This window comes from Grampus griseus, assembly GCF_964374135.1.
Source record: "Grampus griseus genome assembly, chromosome: 5".
In the NCBI taxonomy this organism is placed as follows: Eukaryota; Metazoa; Chordata; class Mammalia; order Artiodactyla; family Delphinidae; genus Grampus; species Grampus griseus.
The window spans coordinates 28,702,432-28,721,671 of NC_138998.1; the positions used below are offsets into that span (position 1 = coordinate 28,702,432).

The window sequence follows — 19,240 nt, forward strand, 5'->3', positions numbered from 1 at the left end:
CCCTTGTATATCGTATCAACATGCTATAAAGATGCTTAGGTGGTCTCAAGAACTGGAAGCAATTTAGCATTCATGCTTCTTTCTAATCAGGTACTGCAATGTTTATCCCTTTAAAGTATGGTACAAATCACAAAGAGCTATTTGGGTCTAGACGATTTCTTTCTCACTATTAAATTCTATTCATTTACTCTTCAATGTAGACAAGAATGTCTGAAGACTGAGGACCAAGAAGAGATCTCTCTGGACAGAGTAAGTGGACCATGTAAGGATTTATGGTGCAAAACAGCAGAATCTGGAAGCCCAAGGGAGCAAGAACCTAATATGGGACATTAGAGTGACAAGGATTGTGAGGAGTTTTATAAAGCTTGAGGTATTCTCTGGGTTGGCAAAGGTTCATTTAGATGCCTTCCAAAATGATAAGATAGCCCAGGAAATCCACTAGGATGCATTCAAATGCCTACTTCTTAATCCTGACATAACAGAGTGAGGCCATTCAGGCACGGGTGATGTTGTCCTTGACCATAAGAATAGTTTAAATTATTCTTCAAGACTGCAATCATGTAATGACTTTGAGATCCAGGGTACCATCTTTCATGGTACACCTCAGAGGTGGTACAGTCCAGACAGGCTAGCTGCCTTCTGATTTTTTTTTTTTTCAAAAGGCTTTATTTGCTTCAGATTCTTAGAGGCAGTAAACACCCTTGCCTCAGAGCTATCCATGGTGCTTGACTCATACTCAGCCCGTCACTTCCAGCAATTGGTGCATTAGCTTTCCGACCACAGTACCACTCAGGATCTGCCTGACCCATCACCCACATTGTGGCCTGTGACTATTATGCCAGTATCACGGGCCACTTGCAATTTCTGTCTATTCCACTTTGCCTATGCCCAGATCCACAGTGCCTTACTTTGTCCTGGCTTAGATCTCTCATCTAGCTCTGCCTCCCAGGCCTGCTATACCATCTGCTACACAAAGCCCTTTCTGTACAAACAGTACACCTTGGGGAAGATCACTGGCATAATCTGGGAAAAAGATTACAGTTCTTCAGAGCCAAATCCCCCATATGATACCTTACGTGAGCTTTAAAACCTTGTTGTTACAATTTTTACCATTCCAAAATGATTGAAAATGAGTTTTAAATTTTGCTCTATGCTTTTGTGACTGACTTTGGAATGAATAAAGAATAGGAACTGTTAACTCAAGATTTATGTGTGGGTTTCAGGGAATCTATGAGCCCCTTGAAATTATGTGATTCTTTAGGCAGATGCATGTTTTTCTGGGGAAGATGGTGTTGAGCCTCTTACCCTTAAAACGTTAAGAACTCGGTCAATGTGTTGATGACTACCAATAATCATCATCTCCCCAGGTTTAAGCACTAGACTTCTATATCTGTGGTTTAATAAATGTATTTGGTCTTTCTCCCAGTTCCTGGCACAGAGGTCCTGAAACCTTGAAATTTCCTGGGTGACATCAATGTCTTTACTTATTCATAAGGAACATCTTTCAAGAGTTTTGCTAATGAACGATTAGGCTGGGGCCCCTAGATAGCCTCAAGATGGGACTGGTTACCCAAAAGACGAAGTGATTAGAGGGCTGGAACTTTCAGTCCCATCCACCAACCTCTGGGAAGTGGAAGAGTGGGAGGCTGGAGATTAACGCTCTATAAAAACTCTGAATAAAACGTGATTAAGTTTCCAGGTAAGTGAATGGATCCACCTGCCAGGAGGGTGGTGCACCCCAGTTCCACATGGACAGAAGTTCCTGCACTTGGGACCTTTCTGGATCTTGCCCTATGTACCTCTTCACCTGGCTGTTCATCTGAATCTTTTATAAGATAAATGTTTTGCTGAGCTTTGTGAACCATTCTGACAAATGACTGAATTTGAGGAGGGAGCAGTGGGAACCCCTGATTTATAACTGGTCAGTCAGAGGACAGGAGAACAACCTGGACTTGCAACTGCTGTCTGAGGTGGGGGCAGTCTTGCAGGACTTAACCTGTGGAATCTGACACTATCTCCAAGTAAATAGTGTCAGAATTGAGTTAAATTGTAGGACACCCAGCTAGTATCCATAGAGAACCAGAGAATTGCTTGGTGGTGTGGAAAACATTCCAGAATATCCAGCTGCCTACTGGACACCTCTAAATGAATTCCCATAAAACACTTCAAACTCAGCATGTCCAAAATGAAACTCATTCTTCCTCCTTACTCTTCTAACATGTTCAGCTCCTAATCCTCACCATCTCAGTAGAGGATACCACCTAGATATAAAACTAAAAATCTTGTCAATCATGCCTGATCATGATTATGACTCTTTCCTTTTCCTCATTCCCCTCATCCAATCAGTCACATCTTACAACTTTTTGAAAGCTTAATAAATTCTTAAAACACTCCAGAAACAGAAGAATCATGTGTTCTCTAATCATTTTGCAGGTGGTAAAGATCTCCAAATATTAATAGATTCTATAGGCTGGAAACTCTTCCCACTGGACCATAACTTTTCATTTTTAATAGAAAGCATAACACCGTCTCATCATTCCCCCTCCCCCAATAACTGTTTTATGAATATGCCAGAGAATGTAGCTAACTCTTTATTCTTCTGAGTTTATGAAATGAGATCAAAACAGTTTTCTTCTACCAAAGTGACAAGTGGGGGCTGTTTCCGCAAAACAGCTCTTATTTGGAATACTTTTCATTCCTAGCTAAACAGTCCTAAGGATCATAGCACTACAGCTCAGGGAAGGCAGCTGCTCTCCAATTTCCAGAAGATAACAGAAATCATCCTTTGTCAATAAATCCATATCTTTACCTAGAAGCCAACATAACATATTACACTGCAAAACAACGGCCAAATCAGAAATCAAAAAGATACAAGTCAGGGTAACTGAAATTCCTGGCTCCTGGTACTACTTTAAAATTCTTGATGAGAATGGGAGGAGACAAGAAGGCTAGATATAAATATCCAAGTGAAACTGAAGACCTTACCTAACTCTTGGTAAAGCTTAAAAGACCTTACCTAACTCTTGGTAAAGCTTAAAAGACTTCCTGAGCATTCGCTGTCTGAATTCAGGTGGCAATCATTCCTTAAAAAGATAGAAGATGTCCAGAAACATCTTCCAGATGTCCAGAGCATCTCCCATTCTTCCCACATTGTCATTAAAGATTAGGAAGTTCATACTGGTTTTCTTTTAGGACCACCTCCTGACATATCCTGTGCTTGCTGGTGTTTTGTAGAGAAAACAAACGGGAAACTTTAAAATGTGCTTACAAGATTTTACTTTGCATTTACTACTAAAAACCAAGAGAGGGCAAATTCATACTTATAAGATAGTTGAGCTTAACCTCACAGAAAAAAATTTTTTTAGCTCTTGTCAGTTGTCCATGTAAGAGAGCAAATCACTGTGCACCTGAAGACCAACAAATGCTTATAATCATCAAGAACAGAACATAATCAAGGAATATCCAGACTTGGAATACCCTATACAGTGCAAATAACTGCTCATCAAATAGGCATAATGGCACTGGGAAATAAATGTAACAAAGGCCTTAGCTGTCTGTGCCAGCCTACAGTATGATTCAAAGGCATTTTATTATCTTGTCTCTCTCAAATCACTACAAACTGACCAAAGTAAACTGTAATCATCCTCTTAACAGGGTCTTTCAAAAGGCATAAATTTTCATCTCAAGTCTGATACCAATTTTTTTTAAAAATAGGTCATACTTCTGGTGTTATGTCTAAGAATTCTTTACCAAGCCCAAGGTTCTGCAAATTTTGTTTATTCTAAAAGTTTTATATTTTACAATTAAATCTACGATCCATTTTGAATTAATTTTTGTACAAGGTGTGAAATTAAGATCAAAGTTCATTTTTTAACCTATGTTTAAGGGGATGAAAAGATAAGCTACAGACGGGGAGAAAATATTTGCAAAGCACCCATCTGACCAATGACTCACATCTAGAATATATAAAGAGACTTCAAAATTCTACAGTAAAAAAACAAACAGGGCTTCCCAGGTGGCACAGTGGTTGAGAGTCTGCCTGCCGATGCAGGGGACACGGGTACGTGCCCCGGTCCAGGAAGATCCCACATGCCGCGGAGTGGCTGGGCCCGTGAACCATGGCCGCTGAGCCTGTGCTCTGCAACGGGAGAGGCCACAACAGTGAGAGGCCCGCGTAAAAAAAAAAGTCCAACTAGAAAGTGGGCAAAAGGACGTGAAAAAATATTTCACTATAATATTTTATTCATATTTCACTAAAATATTTTATTCATATTTCAATAGAATATTTTATTCATATTTCAATAAAATATGGATGGCAAGTAAGTAATGAAAATATTTTTGACATTACTAATCATTACAGAAATGTAAATTGAGACCATGATGAGATATCACTATATATCTATTAGAACAGCTAAAATAAAAAATAATGACATACCAAATTGCTGGTGAGCATGCAAAGAAACTGAATCTCTCAAACATAACTGGTGGGAATGTAAAATGGTACAGCCACTTTGGAAAAGTTTGTCAGTTTCTTTAAGAATTAAACATACATTTACCATACAACCTAGCAATTGCACTATTGGGCATTTATCTCAGAGATACAAAAAGTTATGTCCACACAAAAGCCTGTACATGTTTGTTCATAGCAGGTTATAACAGCCAAAAACTGGAAATGCCCAAAATTTCTAACAGGTGAACAGTTAAGCAAACTATCTTTCAAACATCCATATTATATATCCATTCCACAGGATACTACTCAGCAGTAAAAAGGAAGAAACTACTGATACATACAACAGCTTGAATGGATCTCCAGGGCATTACACTGAGCGAGAAAAGCCAATCTCAAAAGATCACACGCTGTATGACTCCATTTATGCAACATTATAGAAAATGACAAAATCATGGAGATGGAGAAGAGATTAGTTGTCACCAGGGGTTAGAGATAGTGCATGTGGGGCAGTAGGCAGGTGTGACTATAAAGAAGTAGCATGAGGGAGATCTTGACTATGGTATTACAGAACTGTATACATATTTATATCAATATCAGTTTTGTGGTTTTGATATTGTACTATAGTTATATAAAATGTGACCAAACACGGGAACTGGGTACAGTATACACAGGGATCTCTCTGTACTATCTTTGCAACTTTCTGTAAATCTGTCATTATCTCAAAATAAAACGTTTAAAAAAATGCAATCAATGTAAAATCACCCAAAAGTTTGGGAAACATGGGAAAATTTATAAATTTGTTGAAAACAGTGTTGTTGTAATGCTAAATGCATTACAGGGATGGGGTGATCATGGTGTAGCCTAGAAAGACACCTGGAGATTTTGTCCAACTCCTCCAAATAAATAGTTCAATCAAATATTTATTGAGAATCTAATATATGAAAGACAAAGTGCTATAAAAAGTAGTTGGGTTAAGAAGAAGAAAAGGTCAAGCACTTACCTCTGAATTAATTTACTCTCTAAGAAGATAAAACAGACTAATTATTAAAAGCCTCAGGGCCACTGCAAAAGCAGTTTCCTTTGCCTGGAATGTTCTTCTGTTTTTCTAGTTAGTTCTTACTTGTCCTTGAACTCTAGCTCATTGTCACTTCTTTAGGGAAACCTTCCCTAGCTCTCTTTGCTCTCCATATTAGAACACGTTCCCCTATTACATGCTTGTACAGCACCCTATATTTTTCATTCATAACACTAATCACCATTCACAAAAACCTGTGTGACATTTTGATGTCTATTTTCTCCATTAGGCTAATCTCCAAGAAGGCAAAGACAGTCTAGGTAGCTCACCACTGTATTCCCAAACCCAATGCCATGCCTGGCAAATGACAGAAGCTCAAAATATGTTACATGAATAAACCTATACAAAGCTCTAATTCATATGTGCAAATGAGCAGGCAGACAACAAGAGTTACTGGGTTTTGTAAGAACCCAAGATCACTTCAACTTGAGAAAGCCAGTTTATATGGGATAGGAGGTTCATGCAGAGGATAAAGAATCTTATATCCAAAGCTGAATATGAACATCAGCCTTTCAGCAACAGGAACCCACTGAAGAATTGAAACAGGGAACCGGTGCATCCGATGTGCTGTATAGGGAAATAAATGCAGAGAACTGAATTCAACTAAGAGGATAAGACACTAGAGGCAGTAAAAATAACTGCAAGGAACTGTGGTAATGCAGGCACAAAATGATAAGTTCCGGAATGAGAGGGTGGTCATGGGAAAAGACAGATGTGAGAAACACTGAGAATGAAGAGCCAACAGAACTTAAGAACTGATTAGCTATAGGGGCATGAAAGGGGGAAGAGTCAATGATGAGTCAAGTGGTTTAACAGTGGGTGATCCATGAAAGATAATACCATTAACAGAAATGAGAAGTCAGGACTAAGTTATCTTAGGAGAAGTAATGTGCTTTGTTGGAAAGTGATGGGTAACATCCACACAACTGAAGACGTGAGACTAGATGGAGAACAGTCAAGGCTGCCAATGTAGATGTGTGAGTTGATTACAGTTAAGGTTATAAAAATGAATGAGATCTTTCAGAGAGGAGAAGGTATAAAGGGCCTTGAATGGAAATTCTTTAAAACCATTTGATCTGCCTCTGGTGAGAATTATGTTTCTCAGGTTATGGAGTCATTCAGATGGTGAGCTTCCTGAAGGCATAGCTGAGCTCAACTGTGCACTGGGTGTTGTGCAAAATAGTAGCCTATTAAAGGAACCAATTATTTTCAAGATAATTTCTGATGATTAATTCCTGTTCCACTTGCACTTTGTATTTCAAAAAGTGGTGCCCTAGGTAGAACTTTGAAAGGTACAGGCTTCACTTGAAATTATTATAATCAGTGAGTTTAGACAGTTTAAATCATTTATCCAAAGGTCTGTTTTCCCAAGGCTCCAGAACTGAAGAACTGAAAGACCAAACTTTGGGACTGTGAAAACCTTAAAAAAAAAAAAAAAGCCCCCAATGAGACTAGGGCTAAAGCAAATGCCCACTAGAAGTAGGGAATACTCTTCAAGAAGTTTTTGAATAAAGTAAAATAGGAAATATTATTTACTGAGGGAGTGAAAAAAAAACCCCAAAAATTTCAACTGTACACTACATGGGTTGACAACGTACAAAAACTAAAGAAGCTTCAAATGAAGGATAAGCTAGATAATTAAGGAAATTGAGAACAGTCCAGATGCATACTTAAAAAAACAACAAAAAGCTAATGAGGGAAAGTCATTGGCCTGCTCTCCCACAAAATGTTCCTAGGTGTCAGTCAGAGGTGGAGTAACAAGCTAATTCAATGCTTAGGTGAGCAGTATTTCCCCAGCTACAGTTTAAAAATAAGAAAAGGGACTATTGAAATGGATCAGAGGACAAATTTGTGTACAGCTCCCACCCCACCCCCGCCCAAATAAATCAAGGTGGAATATGCCACAATGCTGTAACTGTGAACTGCAGCAAATGTCCTAAGTGCTTCCAGATAGGTGAGTTGTGTTTGTGGGAGAAGTCAGGGAAGAGAAACCCGCTGGAGCCACAGCCTCAAGGTACCTGACAAGGCATCTATAATCCAACCATCCTCTCAACATCAGACTGACTTCCACGATAAGTCTAAAAGATGGTCAACCAGTCTTTGCCTGCTTGTTTCCAACAACAGCAAATGGACCATTGGTAAACTGACCATTCTCAGAGCTGGACAGCTCTCATTTGTTGCAAAACCCTTCTAAGTTATCTCCTAGTAACTTTCACCCCCGGTCCTTGGTTCTCTCAAGAGCAACACAGCAAAGGTGAAAGTTTTAGTTTCATTTTTAAATTTAAGCGAACAAACTAGGTATTACTTCCAGGCATGTCAATACATTCCCTTCTTTCAATAGTAGGAAAATCTGATCTCTTTTTTCAACGTTTGACTCCCCATGAAGGAAAAAGGAAGCCCAGTCACAGGTTCCTCTAGACTCCGCAGCAGAGCGGAGAAAAGGGGCTTAAATAACTACATACACTAGGAGACGTTGCAGCTGATAAGAAATTCCCGTTGCCAAGAAGCAAGCAGCTCTAGCCTGTGACCGGGTGCTGGGACGCGATAGAAGCCACACAGACCTGGCCTGGCAGCCCGAGACAGTGGGGGCCAAGAAGCCTCCGTCTCTTTTTGCCAAAGCCGCGGAGGGCTGAGTGGGCGCTCACCCCCAGGCCAGCGGCAAACCCGGCGCCTCACACGGCAAAGCGCTCGGCCCCAGGAAAGAGGCATCGGTAAGAAGGCTCGGTGAAACGCCTGGCAAAGCCCAAGCCGCGCCGCCGGGCCAGCTGCCCGTGTGTCCAACCACCCGGCCCGCCCGACGCCGTCCTGAGAACCTGCACCGGTGAGCGCTCCCGGAGTTGGAGACGTCTCGGGCTCGGCCGGGTCCCGTCTCTCCCCCCCGCCCACCCTCTCTCAACTCCCCTGCTTAGAGCTGAGCCGGAGGCCACCCCAAGGAGTGGTGCCCAGGAGGCACGCCGCGTTGGTGGTGAATGCTGCGGGCTGGGCCCGAGCTCTCGGGCAGGCGGGCAGCCAAGCGGCTGCGGCCGGTAACTCACCGAAAGGACGCTCATGCGGATTGGGGTCTCCAACAGGCACGCCATCTTGAGCCTTCCCACCCGGCTGCGGCCGGCGCCGGCGCCGGGGCCGGCACTTTCGACAGCCGACTACTGGGCCAACCACAGTTACCTCTGAAGAAAGTCAGGCAGGTAGACGAGAACGGACCACGCTCTAGACACCGCTGAAGTACGGCCAGGGCCCGCAGAGGGGAGAGCAAAGGGAAACCGCACCAGGGGCCTCCTTACGAATCGTCCTCTCAGAAACGGCAGCTACTCTCAGCCCGGGTGAGAGGTGGGAGCGCGCAGCAGTTTCCGCATGCGCAAAGAAGATCGGCCGGCCCCACCTGCGGCTCGCGGTGGGCGGAGCCTCAGGGGCGGAGCCGCATGGGCGGAGTCTTGCTGTAAGCGTCACAGATTGATTTGTTGCAATTTCTTGAGCTCGCGTACTCATTATTCCGAAAAACTGGTGTGTAGAGCCAAATACATAATTTGAAGTTCACTTTCACATTCATTATCTCACTCCTTCTTTGCACCAAACTCCTAGTGTCGTTATTATCTCCATTTTACAGATGGAGAAACTGTGATCTCAGAACCAGGGCTCCTGCCACCAGTAAGAGTGTTTCACGATCCACCCTTGAAGTGTGACCTGTTTCAGCATTATCTGCCCGACCCTTTTATTCTAGTGTAATGTTAAGAATAGATACTCTAGAGGCAGAACGCCTGAGTTTAATCCTTGCTACTTCACAGAGCTGCATTACCTCGGCAAGTTACTTAAACTCCTATGCTTCAGTTTCCTCTTGTGCAAAATAAGGGGCTATGAAGATGGAAAATATAAAGCTCTTAGAACATGCCTGGAACGTAGAAAACGTTATATATGTGTTAGCATTTCTGCAGCCTCTGAGTCAAGCAGAAAAAAATGGAATCAAATATCTGAATAATTCACACTAAAACCCTCTGATAATTGAGGCCAAATAAAAATATGCTTCTAATTCTATTTTCTGATTGATGAATTCAGCTCTCCCACTCCATTTGTGTGTTTGGGTGTATATGAACAAAACTGCCCTGGACTTGGCTGGACAGGTTTCAACTTCATGCTGCTCACAACCAGCAAGGTTTTCACAGGATGAGTGCAATTAACCTGTTATATTACTTGTCTTTCTCTCATTGCTATAGCCGCTCCCTAATGTAGGCTGCTATTACCTCTCCCCTGTACTAGAGCAATTGTCTTCCAACTGATGTTGTAGCTAGCCTGTCCTTCACTTTGCTCCTCACTGCTTTCCTACCTTCCCCCGTACTTGGTTTCTGAATTTATTGTGGTACTAATCTCGCTTATGGGCCTGTGCCCCCTAACAAACTGTTGACTTTCTGGAAAGAAATGATTTCATTGTAGATTTTCTTCCTGCTGCAGCACTATTTCCCAAACTTCAGTACTCTGCATACCACCCACACAATCTTTGCCAATCTGCACCCAGGTATTATTATTCAATATTTTTCTTTAAAGCCAATTTCAACTGATTAAATAATTTTAGCCTCATCCTAAATCATAACACCCTGAAAAATCAAGTGTATTGTGCTCCTAATTTTTATTCTAGTACACATTAACATAACAACTACAAAAATGTTCAAATGTCCATCCGTGTATCACCTAGAATCATGTCATGTACTACATACCACAACAGAGCAGAGCAGAGCCCTTACACAGAGTGTACAGAGGTATCAACTAAATTTTCAGTTGACATTTGTATGATATAGAGTTGTTGCAGCTGTATTTGATCCACATGTCATTAATTAGCTCAAGCAATACATCCTCCAGGAAGCCCCTCCCCTAAGTATAGGTTAGGTGACCCCTCCCTCATGTCTTCACACATCATTCTGTTCTTGCCTCTAACATAGCATCTCCAACAATAGACTCTAACTTTTGGGGTAATATTTTACTTGTCTGTCTCCCCATTATACACTTCAGAGCAGGCACTATTCAGAGCATACACTTCAGAGCATACACTTCAGAGCAGCAGGAATTTTATCTTCCAGGTCTTTTATCTCACTGCCTAGCATAGACTACTCACTTAGTAAATGTTTGTTGAATGAATTTTTGGCTTAGTTTGGGCACCCCCAAAGGCAGATCCTGGGACAATGATTTGGGTGCAAGTAGTTTATTTGGAAAGTGTTTCCATGCAACAGAATTGATGGATCAGCCAGAGTGAGAAAAGAAAGGAGAAAAAGTCAATATAAGGGTCCATTGTTGAAGTCACTGCCTATTCCCTAAGGACCCCTGAAAAACATACAGCATGCCCCACCCCCTAGATATCCATCTTGAGGTTGGAGTATTAATCCACCACTCCCATCCTATATTAGTTGAGGGTTTCCCCTCAGCTTTTAATTCCCTACCCTCCTGGATTGTACCTGTGCACAGAACAGAGAGGGCTTCCTTAACCTGATGCAGAAAAGCAGAATCTGCAGGCTCTCCTTTGGGGTAGGATACAGGCAGCATGCACCTGAACTTGCAGCAGAACCATCATTACAGCTGTGGCTGAAATCAGAGTGAGGAGGGGCTAGGGAACATGACTCAAAGCATCCAGGCTTTTCTGTTTTATTTCCAGAAAACTGACATAGCCATTTTACAGGAAAGAAGCATTAATTAGCAAAGTCCTAAGCTTGGGATCAGGAATCCCATTTCTAGTTCAAATTTTGCTACTAAATAATCTTAGGTACATCCTTCAAACCTAAATAATGAGTAGAAATTGAGGGTAATAAAAAAAAAATTGATTCAGCCTCCACGTAACAGCAACAACAAAACTTTGGCCCAGTGGTGTAGAGCGGGAATAGCCACACGGACTCCCCTGAAAACAGGAACGAAATTTCTCCCCATCCTCCCCTATCTCAGAGCAGTATTAATTTCTGAAAAAATAATGACAACAAAGTGTGAGTTTAATAAAGAAAAAGTAGAAATACACAATCGAAAGTAAGTAGCAAGAAAGAAATCTGAAAAGTATTTATAGATATCTAAATGGAACTGCCAGGGTAGAGAAATAAAGCCGTATTTTTGAAAGTAGAAACATACCTATGCAAAAAAAAAAAAAAAAAGGAAAGCTTAAAATATAGAAAGATTCAAAACAAAAACTGAGTGATCCCAAAAGGAATTTAGAAGACCCTTTAAAAGATTTGAAAACAGAAGAGATTCTTTAAATAAATTAAAAAGAGAAAATAGACTAACACTGGTGCAGAGGAGATATAGTTCAGTTCAACAGACACTAACTGTGGGTTTACTGGCGCACACATTGTACTAGGGATTCAAAGTGGAATAAAGACATGGTTCCTGCCTTCAAGCAGACAAAAATGTGAGACTCTGAGAGGTTCAATAATTTGCTCTCTCGTACATAATCCCCTGGGACCTGATAGGACTCTCCCACATGGGATTACTGAGCACTCACTTAAGCAACCAGCCAGTTAAGGAAAATCTACAAGGGCTTTGCAATGGGAAATAATGCATCCATAATTCAGGTGCTTGGCGGGTGTAAAATATGTATATGCATAAAGCAGAATTAATAAGATGTTGAGAAAGTCCTCTATTAGAGACTACAGTAAAAAAAAAAAGAAAATGCTCTTTTTATAACTGAATAATTGCTGTGCTCGAATTCCAACTTACAAATATAGAAGAAATGATGGAATTTGAAAACCACCCCTTGACAACCATATGAGTTATACTTGTTTGAGGCAAGAATCAACAATGGATGCTGAAACTAACTGGTGGGAATATGATGAGAAACGGAACCTCCCCACAAGTTACTAATGATAGTAGAGAAACTTGGTAGACACCACTTTATTCAAGTGATTATAATTAATATCACCACTAATGGGATAAATAGACACCATGATATGATGCACTGAAAAGGACACAACATCATTTCTGTGGTATTCCTGCCAAAAATGCATGGGTGTGATCATGAGGGAACATCAGACAAACCTTGAGAGACACAACACATCTACATCCTTCAAAATTGGCCTGAAAGACAAAGAAAAGCTGAGGAGTTGCTATAGATGAAAGGAAAATAATGTGACATGACACTTATTAAATACAACTTGTGATCTAGGATTGAATCCTGGAAAAAAACATTTTCCCTCTTGCTATATAGGACATCAAGGGGAAAGATGGCAAAATGTGAACAAATTCTGTAGATGAGGTACCATCGTTAATGTACCTATTTTGATAACTGTACTGTTGTTATAAAGAGAATACCTTTGTTCTTAGGAAACACAGAGTGAAGAACTTAAGTGTAAAAAACTGAGTCACTATGTATTAAACAATTGTTTTTCTTTAATAATGAAAAACGGACTCATTTAGAGAATAATAATAATAAGAGGACCAAGGATCCTGGAAATTAATTCATTCAATAAAATATATTTACTAGGTACCTACTATGTGCCAGGCACAGTGCTGGGTGGTGGTGGTGTAATACAATTAACAAGAGAGATACATTCCCTGTTATCACAGAGCTTTCAAAAGAAGGGAAGAGAGGACTTCCCTGGTAGCACAGTGGTTAAGAATCCACCTGCCAACGCAGGGGACAGGTGTTCGAGCCGTGGTCTGGGAAGATCCCACATGCTGCGGAGCAGCTAAGCCCGTGTGCCACAACTACTGAGCCTGTGCTCTAGAACCTGAGAGCCACAACTACTGAAGCCCACACGCCTAGAGCCCGTGCTCTGCAACAAGAGAAGCCACCACAATGAGAAGCCCATGCAATGCAACGAAGAGTAGCCCCCACTCACCACAACTAGAGAAAACCCGCGCGCAGCAACGAAGACCCAACACAGCCATAAATAAATAAATTTATTTTTTTTAAAAAAGAGAAGAGAGACAAGAGAACAAGTCATTAGAATGTAGGATGATACGTGAAAAGGTGTGGGGCAAAGGGAACATCTATGAGGGAAACTCATCAGGACTAAAGTCACAGGAAGTCTTTCTGTTGGGGGTGGCACCCAAGCTCTGACCTGAAGTGTCAACAGGAACAGACCAGGCAAAGCTCTGTGCATTGCTCCACACAGAGCTTGGCTTGTCCATAAACATTTGTGTAATGGAACAATTAAGACATCCCCTTCTCTGCACTTAGCTGTGGAAACACTGGCAGATCTTGCAAAATCAGTGCTAGGACAAGAGCTCCGATTATTTATAGGAAAAGATACACTATAAAATCAGCAGGTCTTCAGATGGGTTGCCATCTTCTGGATTACCTGGGTACTAAAAGACAACTCCACACCCACCCCAAGCAAAGATGACCACATTAGGCAGATGAGTTTGAAAATGGAGACGTGAAGGTAACAATCTAGGCAAAGCAAATCCAATCTTCACCATTTACAATACCGGAATGGAATCTGGACGTCATTAAACCTATAAACAAGAGATATTGCTTGCTTTTTAACAAAAAAATCTGATGAAATCAGGAAGTCCAGATGGAATGTCTGACAAGTTTAAGATTCAGAGGCTAGAGACACCACAGGACTCTTACTCTCCGTGATGTTTGCCGCTCTTTAGTTTTCCCACCACAGACTTGCTCACTCTTTAGTTTTCCTGTGGAATGTGCTGCCATCAGGTGGTGGTAGGTGCCATAATCACCTGGTTCAATTATAAGATACAGATAGCAGGGATGGATGTTTTACCTTGATGTGTATAACATTTTATTTATAAACTGACTTGAAAACTCACTGCCCAGATATCTCCACAGCTCACTCCCTTATTTAATGAAGGTTTCTGCTCAATATGTCACCCTATCAACATGGTCTTCCAGAACCACCCTATATTCATTAAGTACCCTACCCCTACCATGGCATTTCCAATCCCCTCACTCTGTTCTGTTTTAAATCATCCATTTTTTTAAAAGATTTTTTTGATGTGGACCATTTTTAATTTCTCTTTTTTCCCCCGCGCCCACCCCACTCCATTTTTAAAAAGAGACTTTATTTATTTATTTAGGCCACACCACACGGCATGTGGGATCTTAGCTCCCCGACCAGGGATCGAACGGCACCCCCTGCATTGGAAGATGCAGTCTTAACCACTGAACAGACAGGGAGGTCCCAATCATCTTTTAAACACAGTTCTTCCTTCCTGTGTCATTTATGTTTATTCAAGTCTTATTTGGCTGGATTTCATTGTCAAGTAACATATTTTCAAGAGGGGCTCATGGGTATTGTCTCCCTGGAGCACTTTCATGGTTGAAAACATCTTGCTTGTTGCCTTTTACTTGAATGACATCTTGGCTGGTACAACATACAGGAAAAAAGAACCCATTTTTTGTATTTTAAGCAAAAAGATTACAAAATTATTGGAAGGAATAAAGGGCAAACAGGGAGGGAATATTTCACTTGAGATCAGGAACAGTGAGAAATTCACCATCACTGCATGAACTTGGGGTGCTGAGCTGCCACCACCATTTCCAGAGCCAGAAGACAAAAGCAACAGCTTTTACTTTTCTTCTACCTTCTAACCTCACACAAGTGTTTCTCATTTGCAAAAGCCAATCCAGACCTCAGCCAGCAAGGGAGTCTAAGAAATGTATTGGGTTGGCCAAAAGATTCCTTCAGTTTTTTTCCATAAGATGGCTCTAGTAGCATTTTATTGTCTTTAACTTCATTCAAAACAATTTTGTTAGATTGTATGTGACAGCTGTCATATCAGCGTGCATTAAAAAAAAGATATCAAAATTGGTGAATTTTTGTGTAACCATTTTAATATTGAAGATGGAAGAAAAAAAGAAACATTTTCAGAGCATATTATGCTTTATTATTTCAAGAAGGGTAAAAACAACCAAAATGGAAAAAAATTTGTGCAGTGTATGGAGAAGGTGCTGTGACTGATTGAACATGTCAAAAGTGGTTTGCAAAGTTTCGTGCTGGTGATTTCTCACTGGATGATACTCCATGGTTGGATAGACCAGTTGAAGTTGATAGCAATCAAATCGAGACATTAATTGAGAATGATCAACCTTATACCACATGGGAGATAGCCGACATACTCAAAATATCCAAATCATGCCTTGAAAATCATTTGCACCATCTTGGTTATGTTAATCACTTTGATGTTTGGGTTCCACATAAGTTAAGTGAAAAAAACCTTCTTGACCGTATTTCCACATGTGATTCTCTACTGAAACGTAATGAAAACATTCCGTTTTTAAAACAAATTGTGGTGGGCAATGAAAAGTGGATACTGTGCAATAATGTGGAATGGAAGAGATCATGGGGTAAGCAAAATGAACCACCACCAACCACACCAAAGGCCGGTCTTCATCCAAAGAAGGTGATGTTGTCCATATGGTGGGATTGGAAGGGAGTCCTCTATTATGAGTTCCTTCCGGAAAACCAAACAAGTAATTCCAACGAGTACTGCTCCCAGTTAGACCAACTGAAAGCAGCACTAGACGAAAAGCATCCAGAATTAGTCAACAGAAAATGCATAATCTTCCATCAGGATAACCCAAGACCACATGTTTCTTTGATGACCAGGCAAAAACTGTTACAGCTTAGCTGGGGAAGCTCTGATTCATCCACCATATTCGCCAGACATTGCACCTTCGGATTACCATTTATTTAGATCTTCACAAAATTCTCTTGATGGAAAAAAATTCAATTCCCTGGAGGACTGTAAAAGGCACCTGGAACAGTTCTTTGCTCAAAAAGGTAAAATGTTTTGGGAAGAAGGAATTATGAAGTTGGCTGAAAAATGGCAGAAGGTAGTGGAACAAAAGGGTGAATATGTTGTTCAATAAAGTTCTTGGTGAAAATGAAAAATGCGTCTTTCATTTTTACTTAAAAACTGAAGGGACTTTTTGGCCTGCCCAATAGTTTCTTAGCTTCTAGCCCCTGCAATACATGGATGGGCAGATATATACGTTCCTAAATATTTCAGTGTGTGTTTCCTAAAAACGAGGAATCCCCTTATGTAACCACAGTAAAATGATCACAATCAGGAAATTAACACTGATACAATACTATCTAATTTACAGATCTTCTTCAGATTTGGCAATAATCTTAATAATGTATTTTATAGCAACACATTGCATTCAGTTATTATGAATCTTCAGTATCATTTAATTTTTAACCTTTCTCAGTCTGTCCTTGTATTTCATGACCATTATATATATATATTTAAAGACAGGCCAGTTATTAAAAAAAATTTTGTCTATTTCAATTTGTCTCCTATTTTTCAAGATTAGATTCAGGTTATGCATTTTTGGCAGGAATACCACAGAAGTAATGTATCAGGGGCACATGATGTGGATTTGTCCATTCCTAGTGAGAGTAACTTTGGTCACTCTGTTAAGTGGTGTCTGCCAGGTTTCTTTAGTGTAAAATCCTTATTTTTCTCTTTGTTAAAATTAGTATCTTTTGGAAAGATACTTTGAGATCATATAAATAGTCTCAAATAACAGATACATTGAGACAATGTAAGTATCCTATTACTCTTCAAAGTTTTCCCCAATTGTTTTAGCATTCATTAAAATTCTTCCTTGTAACAAGTGATGTTGATGATGAGGACGATGATGATGATGGTTTATGGTGATTTTCTGATTTTCTAACTCCAACTTTCCTTCTATGCTTATCAATCAGCATTCTTGTGTAAATAAGACCTCTCTTTTCCTATTTATTTATTTACTTATTTATGTCAGGATGGAATAGTAGATTCCTACTTTATTCAATGGGCTAAAATCTGTTACTATGATTGTGCATTTTGATGCTGAAATTGTTTCAGATTTGGCCAGTGGAAAAGCCTTCACTCAATGTCCTTTTGATGTCTCAGATTCTTTGAGCACTTCCTTGTTTTCTGGCACAAGATGATCCATGCTCATTTTGTACTTTCTCTGTCTTGGAATCAACCATTTCAACAAAAAGACTTGATTTAAAGGAGAAAGATCTGGTTGTATCTAAGAAGTTTTAATTAACACCTGCTCAGGTTCATCCCAGCTTATGCTCTTTCTAGCATGTTTCCATAGTTGACATGTGGTTTCTTTTTTCATCTTGCTCGTCATTGGGTGCCTCTATCTAGATACTGTCTTTGCTCTGACAGAATCAGGGAATTCCTTTCCCACCCCATAAGAGGGACTTTCCTCATGGACCACACACACAATTGGAGACGGTTTACCTACCCGTTCAGTGAATGGTCCTTCATGTTTGCAAAAAGAATTTTCATTGTTCACACATCCATTTTTCTCCCACAATCCTCCCATTTCACCTCGTTCAGCATGGGAAGGAGTTGAGGCTATTGATTTAGTTTTATTCTCTCTGGATTTGAGAAAGTCAGTGAGAATTCTTAAGTTTATTAACATACCAGTATGACCTCTGGAAATGGGGTGTTGGTTGGGAATAGAGTTAAGAGCTAAGCCATGATGCACTTTTTCATCCCTATTCTTCTATTCTTCTATAATCTTCTATTTCCTTCTTTGACCATGAGATTTTGAATGTTATGGCATTAAATTATTGTTTCCTATTGGTCACAGAAGAAGAAAATTCAAATTGACATATTAAAATGTTGTTGTAAAATCTACATGGAGGGCTTCCCTGGTGGCGCAGTGGTTGAGAGTCCGCCTGCCGATGCAGGGGACACGGGTTTGTGCCCCGGTCTGGGAAGATCCCACGTGCCGAAGAGCGGCTGGGCCCGTGAGCCATGGCCGCTGAGCCTGCATGTCCGGAGCCTGTGCTCCGCAACGGGAGAGGCCACAACAGTGAGAGGCCCGTGTACCACACACACACACACAAAAACTACATGGAAATAACAAGAAGACACCATTGCACACCTAACAACATGGCTAAAATTTAACAGACAGATAATACCAAGTGCTGTTGTGCACATGGAATAATTAGAACACTCATATTACGTAGGTAAGTGTAAATTAGCACAACTGACACTATCTATTAAAGCTAAACATATACCTACTATGTTATCCAGAGATTCCATTCCTGGGCATAATCTAAGGGGGAAAAGTGTTATGTCCACCAAAAGGTTTTACAAGAATGTATATGGTGGCTTTATTCATAACAATTGTTAGAAACAATCCAAATGTCCTTCAACAGAAAAATGGATACATGAACTGTGGTATGTTTACACGATGGAAAACAACACAGCAATAAGAAATAGTATACTATGGCTGTATCTATCTATAGTATAGTTGTTACTGAACCAAACTTGAGCCTGCTTACTTGCTCACAGTAAAGCCCAATCTACTGACACCAGGGTATGTTGAAGGAAAGTGCAGTGGTTATTGCAGGGCGCCAAGCCAGGACTCCAGGTAGTTAGTGCCCAAAAGACCCGAACTCCCCGATGGCTTTCAGGGAAAGGTTTTTAAAGACAGGGTGAAGGAGGGGGTTGTGGGTGCGTGATCAGCTTGTGGACATTCTGACTGGTTGGTGGTGAGGTAATTGGGAGTCAACATCATCAACCTTCTGATTCCAACCAGTCTGGGGTCTCCGTGCTTGTGATCAGCATACAGTTAACTTCTTCCACCTGGTGGGAGTTTCAGTATCTGCAAAATAGCTCAAAGGATATGGTATGGCTCAGGGATCAAAACCGTGCCCCCTGTGTTGGAAGTGTGGAGCCTTAACCACCGGACCGCCAGGGAATTCCCTGGCTCAGATTATTATCTATAGCCCTTGAGGAGGAACTAAATGTCCTTGACTTTGTTTAATGGC

At 40.7% G+C, this 19,240-nt stretch overlaps 1 protein-coding gene across 3 annotated transcripts in view; it reads right to left on the minus strand.

Annotated features, from left to right (window-relative positions):
* The window catches only part of ARMC8 (armadillo repeat containing 8), a 106,582-nt gene extending 97,745 nt beyond the window's left edge, over positions 1-8,837 (minus strand). For all 3 annotated transcript variants that reach the window (XM_082654511.1, XM_082654512.1, XM_082654510.1), the window contains exon 1: positions 8,561-8,837. In XM_082654511.1, the coding sequence (XP_082510637.1) occupies positions 8,561-8,605 (45 nt within the window). In that variant the 5' untranslated portion in view covers positions 8,606-8,837. The remainder of the gene's footprint in view (positions 1-8,560) is intronic.
* Between the last annotated feature and the right edge of the window lie 10,403 nt (positions 8,838-19,240).